Raw genomic sequence first — 19,415 nt, forward strand, 5'->3', positions numbered from 1 at the left:
CTCAACTTTGAAACTGTGAGGGGCACCACAGTTCTTTGTTGCTTCTCTATATTGTGATTAAAGGTGTTACACGGCATTCATATCAGTGTCATATTAAGTCATAGGAAGAGAAATATATTTGTTTTAAAAATATACCTGAATTTTATGCACCTGTTCTGATCGTGAAATCCATACCTCATGCACTTATAAAAAGGCACTAAATAATCATACAAATGCTGGGAAACAGTCTTAATTTCCATTAGAGTCAACATTGATTCTTCTAGGATCATGGAGTCCTACAATAACCAGTCACAGATTTTCCCTTTGTACCTTCTAGTTCATCTAAGTTATCAGAAAATGACATATGGATGTGTCACATAGCAGCTGGGGCATGGACCATCAGCAGTGTGGTGTGAAAAGAGGCAAAATGGTACAGTTGATGCTTAGGAGGCCTCATTGATTTAAAAAACACTTTCTGTTTTCCCAAGTCATACTGGATTTGTTATAACATCGTGTTGGTCATTTTTGGAGAAGCTCAGACATCATAAGGACAATGCCAAGCTATGCAGGCAAAAGCTTATCCAGCAAGTTGCTCCCTGTGTAATGAGGAGGAGAAATAGAAGTGGTACTAGGGAAAGAGGCAGGTGTGGAGGGGCGGGCCTGGCCCTGCCAAGGCATACTGTTGGGTCAGTTGCTTCCTTTGACTGACCTCACCTCCATGGCCATGATAGAAACGAAGACAATAGAGCAAAGCATTCAACCAAGAACACAAACAAAAATGAAAAAAAAATGTTATCTAGAAATTCCCTTTTAACAACATGCAGAGAGAATATTTTATTTTATACTAAATACATGTATTTTATATTCAGAGGACCAATTGCAGAATAAGTACAATGAGCCAAAAAACTTTTTAATCTCTTTTTATGACTACCATTCTTATTTGTGACTTTTAAGCTTGGTAGAGCTATTTTTGTTATTTTATAAATTGCCCACATATTAGCATGTAATTTATTCCTTTTCAATAACTGGAACTTTGCTGTCCCTGCTTATGGAATAGGCAATTTGCAATAACATGTTATAACGTATTGATTTTCTAAGTGAAGCAACTTCAAGGCAGATGAGATTTAATCTTCATGGTGGAGAAACAACCAAAGATCTTGTTTGGGGAAAATGTTCCACATATAATTCAAAACTTCCAGCAATTAATTTTTTGTGATCATATTTTGCATATTTTGGCAACTGACTTCTCCTGAATTAAAAATGTAAATTTCTAATTGAATTCTATGCAACTTAGAGCTGCCTATTTTATATCAATTTTTTGGACTAATGATTAGTTTTTCTACTAACACTAATTTTTTAAATATAAAAGATCAGATTTCAGAATATTTTCCAAAGTGGGTGGAAAAATTTGTCAGATCATATAAATTGCAATAAAAGAGTTTAGTAGACTGAATATTCTTTTTGGTTTTGGAGATTTAGGCTACTTCACAGAACTTACTAGAAAGAGAACAGAAAGGGCAACTTTAAGTTAGTGAATTTCCTATATGAGAAAAATGCACTCACTCACTGGATAAATCTGAAGCAAAACAAATAATGAGACATTATAAAAATATATATTACATGCATACATAAACCTAAAATAAATCACACACCAAAGTTAAAAAATAAAAATCTACTTTGGCTTAAACAACCAGTGATTTCAGACAGAAAGACAAGGAGGTTTACAAATAGGGCAATTGACCTAAACAGTCTCTGAAGTCTTTGATGTCCCTAACTACCAGAGTGCCACCCATTCACAATGGGGAATAAGAGCTTCCCTGTGGTGTGGAACAAAGTGTACTGACCTTTCTTGGCAAGGCTGTTATTGGGCTCATACTTCTCAATCAGTACTTGCACTTGTTCTTGTTTCAGAGGTGGGTAAAGTATTTCATTTAGCCGGGGATCTCGCTGCTTCAGGTTGATAAAATCCATCATCTGATCAACAGTAAGGTATGGTTTGCTTTTGGCACCACTAAAAACAATTAAAACCAACAGTTTTAATATTTTCCCCATTAACTCTTATCTATGAATTTATCTACAGAGAAGCAAAACCATTCCATACTTGAAAAGCTATATAAATTCTTAGCTTGACCCAAAAAACATACTGTGACTCCACCATAATTTCTGTATCCCTATGAGCTATAAATTGTCTTTTATAATCAACACCACTAAATCCTAATATACCTGAAAATTATCAAATCCCTAAAAAAATCCACATTAGGAAAACTCTGCATAGTTTGTGTACAAAGGCACTTTAAATTAAACAGAAGTATGGATTTTTAAATTTATGACACTAACACTATGATTTAGTCATCAAACTCTCAAATCCCATTTAATCATTTAAAGTTATATTTGTACCTCATTCGTTACTTTAAAAAATAAACAACCTACTTGGGTATGTTTTTCATTTCATTAAGTTAAGGTTTCATAAGTGTCTATAACTTTTCTAAATAATGTGATTTGAATTGCCCATTACAATTTAATCAAGAACCCAATGACAAGTTCAGGGCTGTTGACATTCAATAAACATTTAATGGCAATAAATATCACAGAGACATCCAACATGCAATGTTATTTTCAGCAGAACTGTTTGCCTATCTTTCTCCTTACTTTTTTCACCAATTTTGGATTGATTTTTTTTTGTCATTATGTAGATTTTAGTGTGTCAAGAAGGGTAAACTGCAAATTTCCCACATATGCCTTGACATTTTGGTTTATGCATTTTTTTTTTCTTGAATTTTTTTTCAGTTTCTTTAAAAAATATAGGCATATATTTGTAATCTGTAACATAAAAGCAAATAATATTCCAGCTGGGAGGGTTCTTGGTAATTCAAACTTCTTCTTTCACTGATATGGTTCAGATCAAATAAGTGGTTCTCAGTCACAGATCTTTCTGGTACAGGAGTCTATCTCCAACTTAGCCAAGATACTTCCCTGTTCTATCTTTAAACCCCACAGAACCACATGAGATGCTAAACTAACAGGAATCATAAATCATAAATCACTCATTAAAAGCAGTGGCTCCACCTCAGGACCAACAGATCACTCAGGAGCATAGACATGGTGTAAGATTCTCTTCCACTTCCTTCTAGTGCTACTCAAAATCCCATCTAGACAGCCTGAGTATCAATGCAAGCTGGAAGAAAATGCACATTAAAATATGTCCTCTTACAATTCTGAAAAGATGTTATCAATTTCAGGTCGAGGGCAAAGATTATTCAGGAAAACTCTGTACACATCTGGAGTGAAGTCCTCTTGAGGTATGGAATCATTCTGAGAAATAGAACGACAGAGTCAGCATATGGTCCTCTCTCCTGTTTCTTCTTTCTGTCTCTCCCCTCCTTCTCTTCCTCCCTCCTTTCCTGTCTCCCTGTCTCCTTCCTTCTCTTTTCCTTTCTTCTAGGAGGTCTGGTAAATAAATATCCAGAGCACATCCAGGAGGCCAAATGTAGAGCTCACTTGGACTCTGATTTGGGGTGTCAAAATCCTAATTTTCTGTTTTTTTTTTTTTTTAGAGTTTAAGATTTTTCTTCTGCTAAAGAAATGTTGAGACAATTCCCTAAGTACATTTACTAAGATAAGTTAGACATAGGAAGGACAGATTCTGTTTAGCAGCACTTTTTTTTTTTTTTTTTAGTTTTCTTCTTCATCTCCTTCGTCTTCCTTTTCTCTTTCCTCTTACTCTTCCTTTTCTCCTTCCTCTTCTTTTTTTTCTTCCCCTTCCCCCCTTTTCCTCCTTTCCCTCCTCCTCTTTCTTTTGGTTTGAATATGTTTCTTTAAATTTTGTTAAAATATACATAACAAATTTTACCATGTTAATCATTTTTTAAATGTGCAGAACAGCAGCATGAAGTATATGCACACTGTTATGATGTTTATCAGGTTTTTGAATGAATATTTTTTCAAGGTGATGTTACTACTAGATAAAGACATTGTCAAATGAAAACATAAATTTGTGTGTCTTTTTTTTTTTTATAACAACGTTCCCTCTGGTTTAAATAATGTGATAAGTTGTAAAATGGTTTTCCTAAGTAGGGCAGCACCAGCCATTATTTTTCACTGATTGCTCCTGTCTTATTGTCCTGGAAGCCAGTCACTGATATAAAAGGCTACCTCTGTGGCTTCTGTTTTCTGTTTATTTGGGCTGCCATGGAAACCGGAAGCATGTATTCAAGTCTTTGTTAACAGGAAGGACATTTTTCATGCAGTTTCCCTATTTCAGGTATATGTTTATATGATTATTTTTATTTTCAGGCTCTTAAACCAAAGAAAACACCCTTCCTCTTAATCATGTTCATGTTTTGAAATTTACTTTAAAAGAAATTTTTTTTTAAATCCTGTCTGAATTATGGTCTGAAATTGTACACCGCTTGCTAATGTAAGAAAACTTAGCTTACCACTGGGTATAAGAGTAGCCCCATATTTATGGAATGAACAGTAGCCCCATATTTTTTTCCATTTATAGAGGAAAATGCATTTATGTTGCAAAATAGAATTTTGAGAAAACCAAGCAACACATCAATCATTTCACATAGAGGGATAAAGCATAGACAGATGCTTTATACCAGCAGACTTAGGCTACTTGTACACAAACTTTGAAATCATGAACACAAGTCCTAGAACAACGGGAAATAAATTCTCATGGATTGCTTGATTGGTATTTTGCCATTCATAAAATGGAACAAGGACAACCTGGAAGCAGGTTCCCAAAATTTCGTCTGATTTACTAAAAAAAAAAAAAAAAAAAAAAAAAAAAATCCCATTGACTAGAGGATGCCACCCTCTCTGATTTAGACACACATATATCTATATACAGAAATGGTCTGGACATGTCTACCCTACTCTTGGGTTGTTAGACAATGGGAAAAGAAAGATCTAAAATAAATTGAATAAACAAAAACAAAAAACACCCAATGGTGCTGCCATCCAACTCAAGGGCATCTAACTTGATTGCATTTTATAAACCCCAAGTGCATTTCTGCATGTTCCCTTCTAAATAGAGTCCACTCTACCTCTGTGTAAACTCATCCAGCACAGATATAAATTCATTTTATCTAAGAATATCAATAATTGTATTCTTCTTACTATTTTTTTTCTTCCTTCTTGGCTTAGTTGGAAGGCTCAGTTGGAAGGCTCTTTCTCTAGAAGGCCTTGTCTCCCCCTTGACTGACTTTGTCTGGTTTTTCTTTTCCCATTATAACTTGCTTCTCTTATTTTTCAACACTTAGTGCTCTGGGCTATATCATTCTCTCTTCCCTGCTAACCTGCTGAAGCGCACAAGTTAGGACCTGTGTGATGTCTGTCAGTTGCTCTAATTCTGGTGTGCAACACATAGTAGGTACACATTAAACACCTACTGAATAAATGGACATAATTTATGAGAATGGTGAGTTTTGGCAGTGAGAGCTTGCGTATGGTACTTCTTGTTGAGCATCAGATTTAATGAAAATCATTTTCGTAAGAGTCCAGACACAAAATTTCATAGAACAATATACTTTCCTAAAATCTAACCATTGTTTATTTACCAGCTGAGAAGTAGGATTTTCTATTAAATGGACAAATTAATGAGATAATATGAGTAAATGTAATATTATTTTCACTGTTGAATTTTATCACATGAAAAAAGATAAAATTCTCAATGTAGCTGATTTTCTTTATCTCACTTTTCTTTTGCTCAACTTGATGATTAAAAAGTATTAATTTATTGAAGCAGAATCAAATAAATAGTGTCCACATGTAGATTATTTTCTTGATGGTCCTGTGGATTCCTTCCCAGTAAATTACAAATTCTACATATTTTCAATATTTTTGTTTTAAAACTATAAATCAAAAAGTTGAATTAGCCAGAGTCCATAGAATAATTACAAATAAATTACTCTTAATTTATTATGTACTGAGTACGTAATGTGATTTTAAAATGAAATTTTGATATCAGTGATTTTCAGTATCACAATTCAAAAGTAATTAAGTTTCTGATTTAGGAAGAAACGCAATGAACTACAGTTATACAGAGAAATTATTTTATAAGCCTTATTTACAGTATTACTCAGTAAAACATATCATAGTCTTGAAATCCCAAGGAATTTCCCTTTGTAATATATTTGTGTGTCCATCAACTACAATAAACTTTTTTTTTCCACCCCCAGGATTGGGAATTGAACCTAGGGATGTTCTACCAATGAGCTATATCCCCAACCCCTTTTAAAATTTTATTTTGAGATTGGGTCTCACTAAGTTGCCCAGACTGGCCTTGAACTTATTATTCTACCCCAGACTCCTGAGTTGCTGGGATTACAGGCATGCACCACTATACCCAGCAAACTTTGCAACTTAAAATAAATACACAGGCTTTTTCATTATGTTCTTCATTAAAATGCACCCCCATAGGCCCATGTTATGGCAAGACTACAATACAATTCCAAATGTCACTGAGCTCTTTTCAAGTTAATAAGCCTAAAACCAAGGGAATTTGGTACAAATAAATTATTTTCAGTTCTCAGCTTGCGGGTAGAATGGTCATTTTCTGAAAATGGGAAGGTTTTCAGAGGTCTCACTGGAAAATAAGTTTAGATTATTAATAGAAGGGCAGCTATTGCTTTGTCTCTCTTTTTCGGCACAGTACTACTTTTTAACAATTAGGGTGACGTGAGGCTAACAACTATAATCTCCAAAGGACTACCCACTAAAGGAATGTGTTATTCCAATGGATCATGTCAGCCAGGATACAAGTTCAAGTGCATTAATTATCCCTAACAATGTGTACAAAGATAATGTTTAAAAAATCTCGACAGGATATCCACTGTGTTTCTGGGTAATGTGTCTATTTACAGAACACAATTAAATCTAGTTTGAATGATGTCTGGCTATGAAATTGTTTCCCATTTATGCCAAACTAGCTAACCCTTTTATATAATCCTTTTATAGTGTGCAATGTTTAAAATATCCCTTGTTAATGTATCCAGAACCTTTTTGCTAATTAGTGGATTTTTCCCACATAAAAGTCACGTAGATATGAAATTACTGCAATGATTTAAAAATATAGCTTTGATGTGCAATAGGCAGTTCACAGAAACATTAATTTCCTGGCTTTGAAACCATCTTCGGTTTAGATTTTTTAAAAGGCATTCTGATTCTACAAGTTCTCCAAGTAAATTATACTTAACTATGAAAAATAATCTTTCAAAACTACTATGGAGGTTGATTATATTTTTCAAATAACTTCAGTTTGTTTTCAGAGAATTGGCATTACATTTAATTTGCTAAAGATAATTTTTTTTCCAATTTAAATGTAATTCCTGCTATTTGAATCTCATTTACCTCCTCAAATATCTCTGGTTGATATTGGTCGGAAAGTTTGAACCTATAATAGACAGAGTGGATTGCAAAGACTCAATTTATGTTTATTGACTGAAATGTCAGAATCCAATTGTTTAGAAAATTGAAATTTACTGAGAATTGATTGATGGGTTTGATTTTTCTATTCAGCTTTTCTATTCCTTCTTTCCCTTAGCCAGATGTATAATACCAAGTTAAAATTTTTGATCCTTGTATTTCACAAGGCATTATCCAGGAAAGGTAAAACCAGAAGGGATAGGCTAACCATTCTTTGCATGTCTTTATAAAACCATCTTTCATACTTTATCTCTCTCTCTCTCTTTTTTTTTCTGAACAAGTGGTCTTTTCTGTTTCTCAAATCCAGAAATTTCTTCCCAGCCTCAGCACACACTGCTTTCTTTTTCTAAAGTGAGCTTCCCTTATTCTCCATAGCACCACTTCTTTCTTTCTCTTCCTTCCTTTCTTTCTTTCATAACACTTCTCTCAATTTATTTATTTTTCCTAGTGCTGGTTCGAACCCAGGGCCTTGTGCATGTGAGGCAAGCACTCTACCAACTGAGCCATATCCCCAGCCCCTGTTGATGTATTCCTTAACTAGTTCCCCAGATGATTTTATAGTCCTTGAAACCTTAAACTTCATTTCTGCTCACTACCACATTCTCAGTACCTGTGGATACACAGTAAAGTCTCTAGAAATATTTGTTGGGTCAATGAGAGGAGTTTCATTGCTATATCTTTCCTACGCTAAAGCATCTATCAGAAGAGCAATGGTAAGCAAACTCAATACTCTACTTTGCTTATCAAAGCAAAAGTAACTATGTTTTGTGGAGCCTTTGTACAACTCTGCCCTGTTCAGGCAGCAATGTTAGCCTTTTCTACCTGTAGAGGAGAAGTGGTGGTGGACAGTGTTTCCTGTAACCTACCAAAGTTGTTAATAAACTTCACTTTGAAAAAATATTCACAACAAAAGTCGGCCAATTAATTTAATAAAAAGAACTCAATAATGCTTTTTCATAATTTAATCATAAGTTTAAGAGTGGCTTTAAGATTTCATTCAGTGCTTGCTAGTGTTTCAAGAGGCTCGGAGTTTCTATAAAGTCAGTGTTGTCCTTAAATAAGTGCTTTTTGTTGCTTAGATACTAGGATAAAAATAATTTAGAATAGAAGGGAAAGCACTGAATATAACATGAGAAAGAGTTTTGCAATAGACTGTTCACCTAGAAACAATGCTAACAACTTATTTGAGATTCACTTATGTAGAAATTAATTAAAATGAAAGCATATGACATTATTCTAGGTGGTTAATGTATACAGAGTGGTATGTACGTATCAGGCATTTAATAAAAGCAAGTTACATCCTTTGTCCTCTCACCTTCTTTACCAACCAAGAGCAAAGTGAGTTATCTGCAAACTTTTGATCTGTGTCACTCTCGGTAAAAACGTTTTGAACACAGCCTTGCAGAGTACATACATTTATTCATAAACATGTACTACCATGCTAAATGTATCTCCAACTTATAAATCTTAAAATGAAGAATTTAAGAAGGATAAGGTGAAATTAGTATTTCAAATGTATTCCTAAACATAATACCTCACATTATCATTAGCTACTAGCTCAAGAGACATTAAGGAATGGTTTATTTTAAAGATAGGTTTTTTTTTTTTTAAAGCTAGACATTATAAATTGTCTTCTTGACAATGCTGACCCTTTCTTTTTGTTATTTATTTATTTTCTGTATTATTACATGATTAGATTACTACACATACACAAACACAGACAGACACACACAAATATGTATCTGTGTGTGGTATTGAGGATTAAACCCAGCAACACTCTACCACCAAGCTGTATCTCCAGCCCTTTTTTATTTTATATTTTTATTTTGGGAAAAAGTCTTGCTAAATTGTCCAGGATGGCCTTGAACTTGTATTCCTCTAGCCTCTGCCTTTCTAGTCACTGGGACAAATAGGAATGTGCCACTACACCCAGAATACATTAATGATTTTTTTATCTACAAAATGCAAGTATCTGTCTAAGGTTTTCATTTTTCTTTCTTCCTTCTCCTCCCCACCTCTTCTTCCTCATTATTCACCACTGGAAATTTAACCCAGGACCCCAGGACAAGCACTCCACCACTGAACTATGTCCCCAGCCCCACAGGAGTCATTCTAGATTGAAATATTGGGGTTATGGGAATGAAGAATACAATAGTGGTCTCATACACTGCAAATATAAATAAGTTATGGGTTTTAGACTTTATAAAAATATGTCCAGGTAGTGTTGGGACAATGTGTATTGAGTATAAATCATTAAGAACTATTTTTCTGTGCTATCACCATGAGGCAACACACTCACCCTTGAAGATGGAAGACTACAAGCCTCTAATGCAGTTTCAACTCGTTTCCGATCTGCTGAAAACAAGCGATATATGCTGTGGAGTGAAAACATATGAATGAGAGATGTTTAAAAGTCCCTGGGATCACAGACCTACAGATGGTGCCCACTCAATATATCCCATTGTATCAAACCTATTCATTATTCACCTTTAATGAATGAAAGGATAGCTAGTCTTCCATACATCTGCATCTGTGTTCAGAAAGATCTTTGTGTGTGCTTTTAAAAAATCATAGTGTCTAACACAGTGTCAATGTTCTGAGATAATACTGATGATCCAATTAAAAAACTAGTGCATCAAATAGCATCTTATATTAAATATTAAAATAAACTTAGCAAACTTGTCACCTCGTTGCTACCCATGGCCCTAAGTGTGTATGTTTTTTTTTTTTTTTTTTTTTAAATAGAAAGTACTGGCTTTATTTTTTTTTTATTTTTTTTTTAATTTTTTTATTGTGGTTTGTTCAAAACATTACAAATTTCTTGACATATCATATTCCACACTTTGATTCAAGTGGGTGTGTATGTTGTTTTATTAAGACTTTTTTTTTTTTCAAAATTTTTCATGAACAGAATCTCACTGATAGCTTATAAGTCAAGTGAAAGACTTTTGACTAATATGATCTAAAGATGTACTTTCTTAGGTCACTAATTTCATTTTTAAAAAACCAGAAAGTAAGTGCTGAACAATTTACTATAATAATTTGGATTATGGGTTCTATTGAAACATTAAAAAATCCTCTTCCTGGAGGTTACCCATCCCATAAGGTACATGACACAGGTAAATTCTCAGTACCCTAGACTGATTTGCAGATAGTTTTCTACTTCTTCTTGCCCTGCTTTGTTATTTAAGTTCCTTGCCCATCTCCTGAGTTTGCAAGTCCTGCTTTAAGGTAGAGCCACCTTGGCAGAGAGAGGTACCGAGGTCACCCAATTTGTACTCCCAGAACAGATCTGAGTATCAGATGTTTCTTTGGGTTTAGCAATGAGGTCCCCTTCCTTCTCACTCCCTCCCCATCCCACTTCGGTGTTTTTAAAAAGGGACGCCAGAGGAAAAGTGTACCCCAGGGAAATGCTATGGAGAAATCAGCTGCTCTGATATGAGGCACACACGCAAGAGGACAGAGTTATCATGCACTGCCAAGCTCCCACTTAGGCTGATGAAGAAACAAAGCAGAGCCATGGCACAGATTCAAATTTTTGAGAAAAAGAAAACGAACAATGGGAAACACTCAGGAGACTTACTTTTTAAGAGGAATGCGCCCTTCTGGAGTGACTTGTAGCTTGAGTTTAGTATAGCTGTTGACAAAGCAGAAAAATAAGTTTTCAATTTTTTAAATGAAAATATTATTGAAGGATAAAACCCAAAGAAAAGAACCTGTGCCAATGTGCAGTTTGTTGAAATTCACAAAATGCTTAAGTCTCCAAATTAACATCCAGATTGAGAAGTAGAATACTGTTACTTTAGTGGGTCCTAAAAGCCCCTTTCACACCTCCTTCCAAAAGGAACTATTCAAAAATGAATTGTGATCCTGCTGTTAAACAACATAGATCATTGCTGCCTGTTTTGTACCTTACAAAAATGGAATCGTATTTTTTTGTGTCTGGCTTCTTTCACTCAGTGTTGTATTTTTGAGATCCAACCAACTTTTGCTTATAGTTGTAGATTATTCATTCTCATTTTTGTACTGAATCCCACTATATGAATATAATGACTGTGTTTATCTCTTCAACTGCTAGGGACACATAGGTAGAGAGAGAGCAACAGAACTCTCGACCATTGCTATGGACATGTAAAAGGGAAATGCTACTTTAGAAAACTGTACTCACCTACACTAGGTATATATGCCACAGAAATGTTAATATGCTCACTAAGAGACATATTCTAGAATGTTCAAAGCAGCTACATAAGGAAACACTTAAGTAGAAAAGATATTTGTAACAGATAACAGCTAAAAAATGCTTTTTCAAGTAGAGCATCTTAATTCATATTTAATTCATACTAACACTTCTACTAACACTTCTGGAAGAATAGATGTTCTACAATGTTTGTTGGATGAAAAGATGGGACAAAGACCGGAGCAAAAGAAAGGGGCAGAAAGGAAGGGAGGAGGTGGAGCCATGTAAAAAGGATGTTTACGGGAACAAATTCAGGAGGGGAGATGATCCCATGGAAAACCACTATACAAGACCTGTGGGGTGCTGACTAAAAGTAAAAGGAATCCTCAGAAGAGCAAAACGGAAATGTGGCTGGAATAGGAGGCCTGAAATAGTGGGTATGTCTTGCATAACAAGAGAGAAGAGACAAAGCTATTCAGTAAAACCCAGGACCATCTCTTAAGGGTTCTGTTTGTGGTTTGCATTTAGAGGTTTCCCAACCTCCTGAATGGCCACAAAGGAACACAACCAGGAATCCTTCACTGCCCATCTGGCATGTGTCATTACTTTCCTTGGTCAGACAATTTTTTTTTTTTTTTTTTTTAAGAAAAGCTGTTGCAATTCCAGACTGATGTACTAATCTGCTTCATTTTTCTCTCCTTCTCTTGTTTCCTTCTATCCTTTCCTCTACATCTTTTCTTTTCCTCACTAATAATTATTGTGATTGTCTACAAGGGCCATCGATTTATTGATTTAAGTAGGCATGATGATTACTGTAGCAGCCATCAGAGGACTATGGCTCTAGAGAAACTAGGAACATATGCTGTTCATTCTCTTCCTTGGATTAATAATAGAGGTCACAGGCAGATGCAGAGCAGAGGCTCTCTGAAATTAATAACTTCTAGTTCTGAGCACAGCTGCCAGGATTTGGAAGTATCTCCTTATTGTGTGTCAAAGGCATTGACATTCAGGCAAGCTCAGCCCAGGCGTAACGTGGATGTGCAACTCGGAGGAAAGAGTGATCTTTCTTGGAAGTCTTCCAATTCTGAACAGTGGAGGTATCAGTTCTCTAACAAATCCCAAAGGGAAATTTTTGTTTATCAATGTGAGAAGCCAGTGCAGCATAAACAAAAGACTCACAAAGGAGAAAGGAAACTGACTCAGAAGAAGCAACACCCTTAGCAATAAAATTAGAGTGACTTACGCTTTTTCCAGAAATGCGTCCCTGGACATGTTTTGGGCCAACAGGTTTGTTGCCAGACTGAAAACCTCATTTGTCCATTCCTGAAAAATGTAAATCACACTTGCATTAGCTTAAATACTGCACAGTTATAAGACATGACTTTAGCTCAGCTTCCAGGAAGATACATTAATTCAATTTGTATGCCCAAGGATGCCCCCGCCCCTGACCTTTTCTGCTTCTGGTAAAAAAAAAAAAGTAATTAAATTCAAATCACTGAGTGACTATCCTAAGGAAATGTTCTTTACACATAAACAAAGATTTTTTTCCCTGCTTCTTAAAATGTCCATTGATAGAAAATTGCTGTGTTGCCTTCAATAACTGAATGCTTTTTACTATTTTCCCTGAATTATAAATAAAGAGTGATAGAAAAGTTTAAAATATGGTAAGTAGATTTTCAACAAAACTTCAAATATAATATTCCTACTTGGCTACCTGTGCTTAATTAGCTATGCCAGGGATATTTAAATTTTGACTATAGTTCTCTAAATTAGTTATAGTACCAAATATTAATCTCTCACTGCTCTTTTTTTATTGGTTGTTCAAAACATTACAAAGCTCTTGACATATCATATTTCATACATTAGATTCAAGTGGGTTATGAACTCCCATTTTTACCCCAAATACAGATTGCAGAATTACATCAGTTATACATCCACATTTTTACATAATGCCATATTAGTAACTGTTGTATTCTGCTACCTTTCCTATCCTCTACTATCCCCCCTCCCCTCCCCTCCCCTCCCCTCTTCTCACTCTGCCCCCTCTACTGACATTTATTTGTCCCTCTTGTATTATTTTTCCCTTTCCCCTCACTTCCTCTTATATGTACTTTTGTATAACTCTGAGGGTCTCCTTCCATTTCCATGCAATTTCCCTTCTCTCTCCCTTTCCCTCCCACCTCTCATCCCTGTTTAATGTTAATCTTCTTCTCATGCTCTTCCTCCCTACTCTGTTCTTAGTTACTCTCCTTATATCAAAGAAGATATTCGGCATTTGTTTTTTAGGGATTGGCTAGCTTCACTTAGCATAATCTGCTCTAATGCCATCCATTTCCCTGTAAATTCTATGATTTTGTCATTTTTTAATGCAGAGTAATACTCCATTGTGTATAAATGCCACATTTTTTTTATCCATTCATCTATTGAAGGGCATCTAGGTTGGTTCCACAGTCTTGCTATTGTGAATTGTGCTGCTATGAACATCGATGTAGCAGTGTCCCTGTAGCATGCTCTTTTTAGGTCTTTAGGGAATAGACCGAGAAGGGGAATAGCTGGGTCAAATGGTGGCTCCATTCCCAGCTTTCCAAGAAATCTCCATACTGCTTTCCAAATTGGCTGCACCAATTTGCATTCCCACCAGCAATGTACAAGTGTACCCTTTTCCCCACATCCTCGCCAGCACTTGTTGTTGTTTGACTTCATAATGGCTGCCAATCTAACTGGAGTGAGATGGTATCTTAGGGTGGTTTTGATTTGCATTTCTCTGACTGCTAGAGATGGTGAGCATTTTTTCATGTACTTGTTGATTGATTGTATGTCCTCCTCTGAGAAGTGTCTGTTCAGGTCCTTGGCCCATTTGTTGATTGGGTTGTTTGTTCTCTTATTGTCTGATTTTTTGAGTTCTTTGTATACTCTGGATATTAGGGCTCTATCTGAAGTGTGAGGAGTAAAGATTTGTTCCCAGGATGTAGGCTCACTATTTACCTCTCTTATTGTTTCTTTTGCTGAGAAAAAACTTTTTAGTTTGAGTAAGTCCCATTTGTTGATTCTAGTTATTAACTTTTGTGCTATGGGTGTCCTATTGAGGAATTTGGCGCCCGACCCCACAGTATGTAGATAGTAGCCAACTTTTTCTTCTGTCAGACGGCGTGTCTCTAATTTGATATCAAGCTCCTTGATCCATTTTGAATTAACTTTTGTGCATGGCGAGAGAAAGGGATTCAGTTTCATTTTGTTGCATATGGATTTCCAGTTTTCCCAGCACCATTTGTTGAAGATGCTATCCTTCCTCCATTGCATGCTTTTAGCCCCTTTATCAAATATAAGGTAGTTGTAGTTTTGTGGATTGGTTTCTGTGTCCTCTATTCTGCACCATTGGTCCACCCGCCTGTTTTGGTACCAGTACCATGCTGTTTTTGTTACTATTGCTCTGTAGTATAGTTTGAAGTCTGGTATCGCTATACCGCCTGATTCACACTTCCTGCTTAGAGTTGTTTTTGCTATTCTGGGTCTTTTATTTTTCCATATGAATTTCATGATTGCTTTCTCTATTTCTACAAGAAATGCCGTTGGGATTTTGATTGGCATTGCATTAAACCTATAGAGAACTTTTGGTAATATCGCCATTTTGATGATGTTAGTTCTGCCTATCCATGAACAGGGTATATTTTTCCATCTTCTAAGATCTTCTTCTATTTCTCTCTTTAGGGTTCTGTAGTTTTCATTGTATAAGTCTTTCACCTCTTTTGTTAGGTTGATTCCCAAGTATTTTATTTTTTTTGAAGATATTGTGAATGGAGTGGTTGTCCTCATTTCCATTTCAGAGGATTTGTCACTGATATACAGGAATGCCTTTGATTTATGCGTGTTGATTTTATATCCTGCCACTTTGCTGAATTCATTTATTAGCTCTAATAGTTTCTTTGTAGACCCTTTTGGGTCTGCTAGGTATAGAATCATGTCATCTGCAAATAGTGATAATTTAAGTTCTTCTTTTCCTATTTTGATGCCTTTAATTTCTTTCATCTGTCTAATTGCTCTGGCCAGTGTTTCGAGAACTATGTTGAACAGAAGTGGTGAGAGAGGGCATCCCTGTCTTGTTCCAGATTTTAGAGGGAATGCCTTCAGTTTTTCTCCATTCAGAATGATGCTAGCCTGAGGCTTAGCATAGATTGCTTTTACAATATTGAGGTATGTTCCTGTTATCCCTAGTTTTTCTAGAGTTTTGAACATAAAGGGATGCTGTACTTTGTCGAATGCTTTTTTCGCATCTATCGAGATGATCATATGGTTCTTATTTTTAAGTCTATTGATGTGGTGAATAACATTTATTGATTTCCGTATATTGAACCAGCCTTGCATCCCAGGGATGAATCCTACTTGATCATGGTGCACAATTTTTTTGATATGTTTTTGTATCCGATTCGCCAGAATTTTATTGAGGATTTTTGCATCTAGGTTCATTAGAGATATTGGTCTGTAGTTTTCTTTCTTTGAAGTGTCTTTGTCTGGTTTAGGTATCAGGGTGATGTTGGCCTCGTAGAATGAATTTGGAAGTTCTCCCTCTTTTTCTATTTCCTGAAGTAGCTTGAAAAGTATTGGTATTAGTTCCTCTTTAAAGGTTTTGTAAAACTCTGCTGTATACCCATCCGGTCCTGGGCTTTTCTTAGTTGGTAGTCTTTTGATGGTTTCTTCTATTTCCTCAATTGATATTGGTCTGTTTAGGTTGTCTATATCCTCCTGACTCAATCTGGGCAGATCATATGACTTAAGAAATTTATCTATGCCTTCACTATCTTCTAATTTATTGGAGTATAAGGATTCAAAATAATTTTTGATTATCTTCTGTATATCTGAAGTGTCTCTTGTGATATTGCCTTTTTCATCCCTTATGCTAGTAATTTGAGTTCTCTCTCTTCTTCTCTTCGCTAGCATGGCTAAGGGTCTGTCGATTTTGTTTATTTTTTCAAAGAACCAACTTTTAGTTTTGTCAATTCTTTCAATTGTTTCTTTTGTTTCGATTTCATTAATTTCAGCTCTGATTTTAATTATTTCTTGCCTTCTACTTCTTTTGCTGTTATTTTGCTCTTCTTTTTCTAGGATTTTGAGATGAAGTATGAGATCATTTATTTGTTGGTTTTTTCTTTTTTTAAGGAATGAACTCCAAGCAATGAATTTTCCTCTTAGAACTGCTTTCAATGTGTCCCATAGATTCCGATATGTTGTGTCTGTGTTTTCATTAATCTCTAAGAATTTTTTAATTTCTTCCTTGATGTCTTCTATAACCCATTGATCATTCAGTAACCTATTGTTCATTCTCCAAGTGATGTATTCTTTTTCCTTCCTTCTTTTATCGTTGATTTTGAGTTCCATTCCATTATGATCAGATAGGATGCATGGTATTATCTCTACTCCTTTGTATTGTCTAAGAGTTTCCCTGTGACATAATATATGATCTATTTTTGAGAAGGATCCATGTGCTGCTGAGAAAAAAGTGTAACTGCTTGATGTTGGGTGGTATATTCTATATATGTCAATTAAGTCTAGGTTATTAATTGTGTTATTGAGTTCTATAGTTTCCTTATTCAACTTTTGTTTGGAAGATCTGTCCAGTGGTGAGAGAGGTGTGTTGAAGTCTCCCATGATTATTGTATGGTGGTCTATTAGACTCTTGAACTTGAGAAGAGTTTGTTTGATGAACATAGCTGCACCATTGTTTGGGGCATATATATTTATGATTGTTATGTCTTGTTGGTGTATGGTTCCCTTAAGCAGTATGTAGTGTCCCTCTTTATCCCTTTTGATTAACTTTGGCTTGAAATCTATTTTATTTGATATGAGTATGGACACTCCTGCTTGTTTCCGAAGTCCATATGAGTGATATGATTTTTCCCAACCTTTCACCTTCAGCCTATGTATGTCTTTTCCTATCAAATGCGTCTCCTGTAGGCAGCATATTGTTGGGTCTTGTTTTGTGATCCATTCTACTAGCCTGTGACTCTTAATTGGTGAGTTTAAGCCATTAACATTTAGGGTTATGATTGAGATATGGGTTGTTCTTCCAGCCATATTTGTTTATTTCTGTTACTAAACATGGTTTGTTTTCCTCTTTGATTATTTCCCCCCCCCTTTACTGTCCTACCTCCCATTGTTGGTTTTCATTGTTATTTTCCATTTCCTCTTCCTGTAATGTTTTGCCAAGGATGTTTAGAAGAGATGGTTTTCTAGCTGCAAATTCTTTTAACTTTTGTTTATCGTGGAAGGTTTTAATTTCATCTTCCATCCTGAAGCTTAATTTCGCTGGAAACACAATTCTTGGTTGGAACCCATTTTCTTTCAGTTTTTGAAATATGTTATTCCAGGATCTTCTAGCTTTCAGAGTCTGTGTTGAAAGATCAGCTGTTATCCTGATTGGCTTACCCCTAAATGTGATCTGCTTCCTTTCTCTTGTAGCTTTTAAAATTCTCTCCTTATTCTGTATGTTGGGCATCTTCATTATAATGTGTCTAGGTGTGGGTCTCTTATGATTTTGCACATTCGGCGTCCTGTAGGCTTCTAGGATTTGGGATTCTGTCTCATTCTTCAAGTCTGGGAAGTTTTCTCGTATTATTTCATTGAATAGATTGCTCATTCCTTTGGTTTGAAACTCTGTCCCTTCCTGTATCCCAATGACTCTTAAATTTGGTCTCTTGATGTTATCCCATATTTCTTGGATGTTCTGCTCATGGTTTCTTAACAGTCTTGCTGAGCTGTCTATGTTCTTTTCAAGTTGAAATACTTTATCTTCATTGTCTGATGTTCTATCTTCTAAGTGTTCTACTCTGCTGGTAGTATTCTCAATTGAGTTTTTAAGTTGGTTTATTGCTTCCTGCATTTTTAGGATTTCTGTTTGTTTTTTATAACCTCTATCTCCCTGTATAGTTGATCTTTTGCTTCTTGGATTTGTTTATGTAATTCATTGTTGAAGTGATCTTTCATTGTCTGATTTTGCTGTCTGATGTCTTCCTTGAGACTCCAGATCATCTGAAGCATGTATATCCTGAATTCTTTATCTGACATTCCATCTGCTGCAGCTATTACCTCTTCTAATGTTGAGTTGACCTGCAATGCTTGTGGTCCTTTCTTTCCTTGTCTCTTCATACTGTTCGCGTTCCTTTCTACTTGGTGAAACTGTTGTGCTATTGAATTTTCCCCCTATATATTTATATTGGTCTTGTATAGTTGCAAAGTCTCCCTCGCAGGCGCGGGCGGCGGCTCTGCCCCTCCTCCAATTGGGGCAATGTGCCTACCACGCCGGCAAGCCGCTGGGCCTGCTCTGCCGGTTGGTAGCAGGTCCGCCGACCTTGCAGGCGCGGGCGGCGGCTCTGTCCCTCTGCGGGCCGCTAGGCTTGTTCTGTCGGTGGTCGCAGTTCTGTCTACTTTGCAGGCGCAGGCAGCGGCATTGCCCCTCTGCAGGCCTCTGGGGCTGTACTGCCAGTGGGTCGCAGGTCTGCCTACCTTGCAGGCGCGGGGGGGGGCGCGGCTCTACCCTTCCTCAGGCCACTGGGCCTGTTCTGTCTCTCGGTTGCAGGTCTGGCCTGTTCTGATGGTGGTCACAGTTCCGTCTACCTTGCAGGCGCGGGGGGGAGGGGGCGGCTCTGCCTCTCAGCAGGCCGCTGCTCCTCTTCTGCTGGTGGGTCGCAGGCCCGCCTACCTTGCAGGAGTGATTGGAAGCTCTGCCCCTCCGTGGGCCACTGGGCCTTTTCTGTCAGTGATCACAGTTCCGCCTACCTGGCAGGCGCGGGGGGTGGGGGGCGGCTCTGCCCCTCAGCAGGCCGCTGGGCCTGCT

At 36.5% G+C, this 19,415-nt stretch overlaps 1 protein-coding gene across 3 annotated transcripts in view; it reads right to left on the bottom strand.

Moving 5' to 3' along the window:
- Plcb1 (phospholipase C beta 1) overlaps window positions 1–19,415 on the bottom strand; it is a 722,370-nt gene that overhangs the window by 213,012 nt on the left and 489,943 nt on the right. For all 3 annotated transcript variants that reach the window (XM_058575379.1, XM_046433107.2, XM_046433108.2), the window contains 5 exons: window positions 12,831–12,910; window positions 10,994–11,047; window positions 9,710–9,785; window positions 3,191–3,291; window positions 1,824–1,990 (listed from right to left, as the gene is read on the bottom strand). In XM_058575379.1, coding sequence (XP_058431362.1) covers window positions 1,824–1,990; window positions 3,191–3,291; window positions 9,710–9,785; window positions 10,994–11,047; window positions 12,831–12,910 — 478 coding nt within the window. The remainder of the gene's footprint in view (window positions 1–1,823; window positions 1,991–3,190; window positions 3,292–9,709; window positions 9,786–10,993; window positions 11,048–12,830; window positions 12,911–19,415) is intronic.

Source organism: Marmota monax, unplaced genomic scaffold, assembly GCF_021218885.2.
Source record: "Marmota monax isolate L192 unplaced genomic scaffold, Marmota_monax_Labrador192_F-V1.1 WCK01_AAM20220418_F8-fsc00014, whole genome shotgun sequence".
NCBI classification, from domain to species: Eukaryota; Metazoa; Chordata; class Mammalia; order Rodentia; family Sciuridae; genus Marmota; species Marmota monax.